General features: G+C 42.2%; 1 protein-coding gene across 1 annotated transcript; it reads right to left on the bottom strand.

The window, feature by feature from the left end:
- Positions 1 to 3,841: 3,841 nt before the first annotated feature.
- Positions 3,842 to 7,403, bottom strand: LOC109899661 (oocyte zinc finger protein XlCOF6). The gene is made up of 4 exons (XM_020495089.2): positions 7,045 to 7,403; positions 6,561 to 6,818; positions 6,282 to 6,378; positions 3,842 to 6,122 (listed from the first exon to the last, which is right to left on the bottom strand). Exons 1-4 carry the CDS (start codon positions 7,189 to 7,191, stop codon positions 4,324 to 4,326), a joined length of 2,301 nt encoding a protein of 766 aa, XP_020350678.1. The 5' UTR covers positions 7,192 to 7,403; the 3' UTR covers positions 3,842 to 4,323.
- Positions 7,404 to 9,325: the final 1,922 nt, after the last annotated feature.

The following is a 9,325-nucleotide window of genomic DNA, read 5'->3' as shown; positions in this document are numbered from 1 at the left end:
GTCCCAATTATATCTCTCCCTCCCAAAGTGGGCACTTGTTCACTTTCCTTCACTGATTCGAAAGGAAATGACTGGTATAACACATGTGGGGGAAACCCATGTCTCTACAATTCCAATGCATTTAGATTTGTGGGAAGAAATTCATGAGTAGTGAACGAGTGCACACTTCCCACATTTTGGGCAGATTTTCTACATTTTGGTTTTGAAAAGTGCATCATCAGGGAATGGGGTATGCTACTTTAGATTCCATTGTCTTTTGTATTTTTGTTTATTTTCGCAGGTTTTGTGGATGGTAACGTTAAAGGGGCAATCTGCAGTTGCTTCATCCATTTTTGGACTCATAAATTAATGATATGTACCTATTGATTGATGAAGAATATAGATTATAAATGCCTCATGAGCCAAAATACCCTTTTTTTTACGTCTATGTTTATACACAAAGTAAATGCAAACACTGTATAGCCTCAAAACATGGTTAAAACTATCATATTGGTATTCTGGATGGTCACTCCTCGCATCCATAGCTCTGTCTATGAATTTAAGAGTGATAACATTTCTCCATCCCCATCCCTCAGCTTTTTGCCAAAACTGTGAACACTTTGTTGTTGTTTCAACTGCGGATTGCTCCTTTAAGCAACTGTGATGTCACAATGCACATACTCCTGGGGTGGCTCCGGTAGCGTTCTCTTCCTCAGACTTTGCATGCGTCAACCAATGGTTGCGTGCTATGTCATCGACTGTGTCATTGACTGACAGGTTACTGTAACATTTGATGTGATTAGCTGACACGTAAAATATCTATCCAGGTGATCTGGCACATGTCAGCAAAACCTGGGCAGAGGAATGTGCCCATTATTTGCTGTTGCAGAGCAGTTCAAACTGCCAGTAGGGGAAGTAGCAGTCTGACTGGTTCTCCACCCTGGAGTTCAACAGCAGGTGGAGATCTTTGGCTTCACTGATTAAGTCTGCCCAGAGCACACTAAAACGAGTGATGCTGGAGGTAGGCTGCTCTACAGTAACTCTCTCCTGCAGCGTGACTACCTCCTTGCACCTAGGGAAGAGGGCAAAGGGCCAGAAGTCTCCGCTCTGACAGGGGTTCCCTCAGAGCATTTTAAATTACCAGTAGGGGAAGCAGCAACTTGACCGGTCCTCCACCCTGGAGTTCCTCTTCCAGGCAGAGACCTTCAGCTTTGACTCTGAGATAGCCTCGCAGCGCGAGAACATTGAGTCTCTTTGTCATGGCCAAGGTCTCCACCTCAGCCACCTCAAGCAATCTCAGAGCTCAGCCGCCTCGAGTCTCCTCCATGACGGGCTGGTTGATCCAAGGGGGAGGCCACGGTTGCTGTCTGCTCCCTGTAAATGCAGAGCAGAATCTGCTCAGGGCACCCAGAAATTAGTGACTAGGCAGATCTGTCCCGGTTCAGTTGCAAATGAAGCTAAATGACCAAATGACCTTGTTTCAGACTCTTTTTATACAGTTTCAACTGACGTCACGATAGCATAATGACATAATAACCTTTTCCCCACTTTTTTTAGGGTGTAGATCAGCTTTAATTTTGCAAATAGATTGTGGCTTCCATCAATGTAATTGTCTGCATCATTTCCAATCCCCCATATACACTACCGTTCAAAAGTTTGAAGTCACTTAGAAATGTTCTTGTTTTCCATGAAAACGTACATGAAATGAGTGTCAAAATGAATAGGAAATATAGTCAAGACGTTGACAAGGTAATGATTCAAACTTTGCTATCGTCAAAGAATCGTCCATTTGCAGCAATTCCAGCCTTGCAGTCCTTTGGCATTCAAGTTGTCATTAAGTTGAGGTAATCTGAAGAGATTTCACCCCATGCTTCCTGAAGCACCTCCCACAAGTTGGAGTGGCTTGATGGGCACTTCTTACGTACCATACGGTCAAGCTGCTCCCACAACAGCTCAATAGGGTTGAGATCCGGTGACTGTGCTGCCCATTTCGTTATAGACAGAATACCAGCTGACTGCTTCTTCCCTAAATAGTTATTTCATAGTTTGGAGCTGTGCTTTGGGTCATTGTCCTGTTGTAGGAGGAAATTGGCTCCAATTAAGCACCGTCCACAGGGTATAGCATGGCATTGCAAAATAGAGTGATAGCCTTCATTCTTCAAGATCCATTTTACCCTGTACATATCTCCCACTTTACCACCAACAAAGCACCCCCAGACCATCACACTGCCCCCACCATACTTGACAGATGGCGTCAAGCACTCCCCCAGCATCTTTTAATTTTTTCTGCATCCCACAAATGTTCTTCTTTCTGATCCGTTCACCTCAAACTTAGATTCGTCTGTCCATAACATTTTTTTCCAATCTTCCTCTGTCCAGTGTCTGTGTTCTTTTGCCCATCTTATTTTTTTATTTTTCTTGGCCAGTCTGAGATATGGCTTTTTCTTTGCAACTCTGCCTAGAAGGCCAGCATCCCAGAGTCGCCTCTTCACTATTGATGTTAAGACTGGTGTTTTGCGGGTACTATTTAATGAAGCTGCCAGTTGAGGACTTGTGAGGCATCTGTTTCTCAAACTAGACACTCTAATGTACTTGTCCTCTTGCTCAGTTGTGCACCGGGGCCTCCCACTCCTCTTTCTATTCTGGTTAGAGCCAGTTTGAGCTGTTCTGTGAAGGGAGTAGTACACAGCGTTGTACGAGATCTTCAGTTTATTGGCAATTTCTCACATGGAATAGCCATCATGTTTCAGAACAAGAATAGACTGACGAGTTTCAGAAGAAAGTTCTTTGTTTCTAGCCATTTTGAGCCTGTAATCAAACCCACAAATGCTGATGCTCCAAATACTCAACTAGTCTAAAGAAGGCCAGTTTTATTGCTTCTTTAATCAGAACAGTTTTCAATTGCAAAAGTGTTTTCAATTAGCCTTTTAAAATGATAAACTTGGATTAGCTAACACAACGTGCCATTGGATGTTGATAATGGGCCTCTGTACGCCTATGTAGATATTCCATTAAAAAATCTGCCATTTCCAGCTACAATAGTCATTTACAACATTAACAATGTCAACACTGTGTTTCTGATCAATTTGATGGTATTTAACGGACAAAAAAATTTGCTTTTCTTTCAAAAACAAGGACATTTCTAAGTGACCCCAAACTTTTGAACGGTAGTGCATATTTTTTTGTAAATATATAAAATATATACAGTGCATTCGGAAAGTATTCAGACCCCCTGACTTTTTCCAAATTTTGTTAAAGTTACAGCCTTATTCTAAAATGGATGAATACATTATTTTTTTTAATCATCAATCTACACACAATACCCCATAATGACAAAGCGAAAACAGCCTGTTAGAAATATCTTATTTACATAAGTATTCAAACCCTTTGCTATGACACTTCGAAAGTCCCTAAGAACACAGTGGCCTCCATCATTCTGAAATGGAAGAAGTTTGGAATCACCAAGACTTCCTAGAGCTGGCCGCCCGGCCAAACAGAACAATCAGGGGAGAAGGGCTTTCGTTAGGGACGTGATGAAGAACCCGATGATCACTCTGACAGAGCTCTGGACTTCCTCTGTGGAGATGGGAGAACCTTCCAGAAGGACAACCATCTCTGCAGCACTCCACCAATCAGGCCTTATGCTAGAGTGGCCAGACGGAAGCCACTGCTCAGTAAACGGCACATGACATATATATATATAAACATTCTATTGGTTGCAAGACTTTTGTATAATCATTTAAATTGAAAAACTCAAAGTTCTGAATATTTTTTACTGACAACTTTTCTTTGGTTCAACTGAACAGCGACATGGGTAACGACATGGGTAACGAATAAACACACATATACATATATATATATATATATATAATTTGATTCTAAGTAGATTTATTTAATTCAGATTTACAGGGACAAAACACAAGTCAAACACCTCTTGTTACCTGAGTTGTAAAATGAGCAAATGTATTGCAACATACTGTAAAATACTCATGCTGCAACATTACTGGTGCATGTGGGTTGAAATATGGAAATGCTAAATTCATATTACATACATATAATAACATAGTAGTACTTATCATTAGACTAGGCCCAGGTTACCTGAGAGACATGATGATAGCAACAGTGATGCAAATTTCAACCCATCCTAATATAACATCAGGGGGAATCCATGGAAGGGCCATGGACGTACAGTAGAAGGCATGCATTGTCATTTATGCAGCTTGTGTAATAGCTAGATATTCTAGAATTATAATTGCTACATGGATTTGCAACATTTATAGCATTTTTTGCTAAGCAGCTCCAGTTAGTCAGGTGTGTTGGTATTGTGCCATTATTCATACATTATTACAGTACTTGTGAGAGTCTCCCAACAGTCACTTCCACTATTTGTTCTTGAACTCCAATACACTTGTGTTCCTTCAGATTTCTCATACAGGAGAAGCTCTTCCTGCATTTGGAGCAGTTGTATGGTTTTTCCCCAGTGTGCACTTGCTGGTGAGCCTTGAGATTGTTCGCTTGGCTGAAAGTCTTCCCACACAAAATGCAGAGAAACGGTTTCTCCCCAGTGTGCACGCGTTTGTGGCGAACAAGGTTCTGTGCAAAACTGAAGCTCTTCCCACACAGGTCACAGGTATGTGGCCTCTCTCCAGTGTGAGTGCGTAGGTGAAGATTGAGGAAACGCTGTTTGGCGAACTGCTTCTCACACATGGTGCAGCTGAATGGTTTCCCCTCAGTGTGAATGAGCCGGTGAGCGTTATAGTAACTCAGGGAACTGTACCCTTGTTCACATATATCACAGGTAAACGTCTTCTTGCCTGTGTGGACCCGACGATGAGTTTTGAGATTGGTAGCGGTGTGGAAATTCTTTCCGCATTCTTCACAAGAGTGAGTTTTTTTCTCTGTGTGTGTCACCTGGTGCCTTTTCAGATAGTTTGCAGACCGGTAGCATTTTCCACACTCTAAGCAGTCATAGGGTTTGTCCCCACTGTGTATCTTCTGGTGGATCATCAGCGAACTCTTTTGGTTGAAGCTCTTTCCACATACGTCACATACAAACGTTTTCTCACCTGTGTGAATGCGCTGGTGGACTTTGAGATGACTAGCTTGAGTGAAACTCTTCTGGCATATGTCACAGGTGAACGCTTTCACACCCGAGTGAGTCTGCTGGTGTCTACGGAGGTTAGGCGCTAAACTAAAACATTTGCCACAGATCTCACAGCTAAATGCTTTCTCACCAGTGTGAACTACGTGGTGGGTATTAAGGGCACTTTTCAGGCTGAAGCCTTTTCCGCATTGGTCACACATGTAGGGCTTCTCTCCGGTGTGGGTCCTTCGGTGAGCCTTGAGGCCACTTCTCTGGCTGAATCTATTGCCACATATGTCACAGCTGAAAGGTCGCTCTCCTTTGTGTACAGTCAGCACGTGTACATTTAAACTTCGTCTAGCTGTAAAAGACTTCCCACACGCTGTACACTTAAATGGTCTTTCTCCTGTGTGTACACCCTGGTGTACTATCATATCTCTCTGCCTGGCAAAAACCTTCCCACACTGAGAGCACTTGAATCTCTTCTCTCCTCTGTGTACAGCTATTCTGTGAGCTTTGAGGCTACATTTGGCAGGGAAAGCCTTAGCACACAAAGTACATCTTAATACCTTCTCTTTCTCTCCTTTGAAAACCACCTGGTGTTCTTTAAGCTGGCTCTGGGTGCCAAATATCTTCCCGCAGTATGTGCACTTGAATCGCTTCTCCCTTTTGTGGACTATAACGTGGTGTACTTTGAGACTGCACTTTGCTGTAAAGCCCTTCCCACAATGCGTACACTTAAATGGCCTCTCACCTGTGTGGACAACCTGGTGGGCTTTCAGGTTACTTAGTTTACTAAAAGCCTTCCCACACTGTACACAGCTTAAACATTTGTCTCCTTTGACAGATTTCTGGCCCTGGGTGCGTCTCACTGCACGCAGTCTCATTTGACGTACTGTGGGAGCAGCCATCTTAGCATCATTGGATATGTCTGTGGGCACAGCAGGCTCTAAGTCTTGGTCATCTTTGGCCTTTGCTGGTGAGAGTGGTGTAGTAATCTCCTCCTCTAAGTTGTGTTCAATAGTAGCATCCTCCCCATCCTCTGTCCTGGATTCTCCATCTGGGCAGTAGACATTCCATATTAATATCACTGCTGTTGTGCTGCAGTTTCAGCATTTCATTTAAACTTTCTAAGTTGTGAATATAAGATGTAATGCAGTCAGTTGTCTACATTCAGACTATTCTGAACGTATTGAAAGGTGACTTCATAACTGCTTACCTGTGTGCTCATGTGTGTGTCCTGTCTGGGTGTCCTGTTGCAGGGTACCCTCCTTCAGCGTGATCCATTCAGCACATTCCTCCTCCGTCTCTGAAGACTAGACGTGAAATAATAAATCAGTGGAAAGTATCCTTCCCCAAACACGCACTCTGTCTCTCTCTCTCTCTCTCTCTCTGACCTCTAACATAGGCTAGCTACATTCCTTGAATAGCAACTAATTTGCATCCTATTCATATTCAAGATATTGGTGACCAGTGATATGGATATATGGGAGCCTACCGTGCCACTGTTGACTTCAGACAAGCGCACAAATTTAGTCAGGTCTTTTCCTTGGGTCTTCCTGTCCTCTGCATCCACCTCTCCAAGCCCTCCAGTCGACCTCAGGTCCCCATCCATCACCTGGAGATTCTCCTTCAGAACCTGATTATCTCTCTGACACACAGACACTTGCAGACGCAGAGAAGCTGTATCCTCATCTATGAGACTAATGATTTTTTGCATGGCCTCTTTGCACAATCTCTTCATGGTGGCAGACAGCTGTATATGGAGAAGACACAAACATATGACACTGACTCTTTTCTTAACTTCTGAGCTAGCTAGTCTCAATGACAATTTTCTGACCCAAGACATGACATAATAATGTCAAACAAACAATTAAGGTTAGCTACCCATACAATTTATCCTATGTAACACACACGTCCGTGCCAACACAATGCAAGCTGGTTAGCTAGGCAAATGTAAACTCTGCTTGTGACCCACTTACCTCAGTCCCAGGGCCAGTGCACTGCCTCTGTGACTCGGTGTAAACGTTTTGACTCGTGCACTCGTCCAACAATTTACTTATTTCCACCACGGCTGCATTTACTAAAAGCCTCATGACGGTGGCCAGTTGATCCTTTAAACGTGACATTTTCCCTGAGATTTAAAAGCCTACATTTAGACAAATATAACGTTATGATTACGCAGTAGATGCTGTCACATTGTAGTTCACTGGCTAACTATTTCATTCAACAAGATGACACCAGCATCTCGTCAACAACAATAGAAAAGTACTTCCGGGTCTTCATCTTCTTTGATGGTGTTAACGGAAGTTGAATTCCAACGTGTTGCATTACCGCCACCTACTAGACTGGAGTACAACTCCCTTATACTTTGGTTAAAAAAATATAAATAAAAAAATATAAATACCCTACCATCTAACACTAAAATCACAAAACAAATGTTTAAAAAATCAATAAAACACCATCCTACTCCACTATTTAAATATATTTAGTCCTACCTCATGCCAACCTGAAATAGATGGGACATCACCACTTAACACACCCTGTAACTCTTCTGATGTCAAGTCTCGCATACCCAAATACTTCTCTGCAGCTGCCACCACAACCTCAGTTTTCTGCGAAATACATTCCAACCCTGCAGTAAAGTTGAAAAGCATTGCTATAAATGCTAAAAATCCATTTTTCCTGAAACATACCGTTGAGGTCGGAAGTTTACATACACTTAGGTTGGAGTCATTAAAACTCATTTTTCAACCACTCCACACATTTATTGTTCACAAACTATAGGTTTGGACATCTACTTTGTGCATAACACAAGTCATTTTTCCAACAATTGCTTACAGACATATTATTTCACTTATAATTCACTGCATCACAATTCCAGTGGGTGAGAAGTTTACATCCACTAAGTTGACTGTGCCTTTAAACAGCTTGCAAAATTACAAAAAATTATGTCATGACTTTAGAAGCTTCTGATAGGCTAATTGACATAATTTGAGCCAATTGGTGGTGTACCTGAGGATGTATTTGACCTTGTATGACCTTGTAAAGATGGTGGAGGAAACAGGTACAAAAGTATCTACATCCACAGTAAAATGAGTCCTATATTCACATAATCTGAAAGGCCGCTCAGCAAGGATGAAGACACTGCTCCAAATCCGCCATAAAAAAAGCCAGACTATGTTTTGCAACTGCACATGGGGACAAAGATTGTACTTTTTGGAGAAATGTCCTCTGGTTTGATGAAACAAAAATAGAACTGTTTTGCCATAATGACCATCGTTATGTTTGGAGGAAAAGGGGGAGGCTTGCAAGCCAAAGAAAAGCATCCCAACCGTGAAGCATGGGGGTGGCAGCATCATGTTGTGTGGTTGCTTTGCTGCAGGAGGGACTGGTGCACTTCACAAAATAGATGCCATCATGAGGTATGAAAATTATGTCGATATATTGAAGCAACATCTCAAGACATCAGTCAGGAATTTAATGCTTGGTCGCAAATGGGTCTTCCAAATGGACAATGACCCCAAGCATACTTCCAAAGTTGTGGCAAAATTTAAGGACAACAAAGTCAAGGTATTATCGTAAAGCCCTGACCTCAATCCTATGGAAAATTTGTGGGCAGAACTGAAAAAGTGTGTACGAGCGAGGAGGCCTACAAACCTGATTCAGTTACACCAGCTCTGTCAGGAGGAATGGGCCAAAATTCACCCAACGTATTGTGGGAAGCTTGTGGAAGGCTACCTGAAAAATTTGACCCAAGTTAAACAATTTAAAGGCAATGCTACCAAATACTAATTGAGTGTTTGTAAACTTCTGACCCATTGCGAATGTGATGAAAGAAATAAAAGCTGAAATAAATCATTCTCTCTACTCTTATTCTGAAATTTCACATTCTTAAAATAAAGTGGTGATGCTAACTGACATAAGACATGGAATTTGTACTAGAATTAAATGTCAGGAATTGTGAAACTGAGTTTAACTATATTTAGCTAAGGTGTATGTCAACTGTATATCCCTTGTTGGCCTATCACTCTGTACTGGTACAGATATACTACTCACACCACTCCTCTCAGGATCCCTCCCCTTGTCCCAACTTCCTCTACTTTCTTTACTGCCTCAGCATATGACAACTTCTGCACTACTCTATCCCTGGAAACCTCAACCTGCTTCTCTCGCACTGGACATTTCTGATCCCCAGCCCCAAAGAACAGACAATGACTCTTCTGTTTCCCCACTCTCGCCACCCTGTCTGAATCGCACCAA

This window comes from Oncorhynchus kisutch, linkage group LG11 (assembly GCF_002021735.2).
Source record: "Oncorhynchus kisutch isolate 150728-3 linkage group LG11, Okis_V2, whole genome shotgun sequence".
In the NCBI taxonomy this organism is placed as follows: domain Eukaryota; kingdom Metazoa; phylum Chordata; class Actinopteri; order Salmoniformes; family Salmonidae; genus Oncorhynchus; species Oncorhynchus kisutch.
This window is presented reverse-complemented; position numbering and strand designations above follow the sequence as displayed.

What these genes read in the sequence shown, in the direction of transcription:
- LOC109899661 (XM_020495089.2), bottom strand. Translation starts at nt 7,191, where the DNA reads ATGTCACGTTTAAAGGATCAACTGGCCACCGTCATGAGGCTTTTAGTA. An exon ending in GCACTGGCCCTGGGACTGAG is followed by an intron (nt 6,819 to 7,044) that starts GTAAGTGGGTCA and finishes CTCCATATACAG; the next exon opens with CTGTCTGCCACCATGAAGAG. An exon ending in CTGAAGTCAACAGTGGCACG is followed by an intron (nt 6,379 to 6,560) that starts GTAGGCTCCCAT and finishes TTTCACGTCTAG; the next exon opens with TCTTCAGAGACGGAGGAGGA.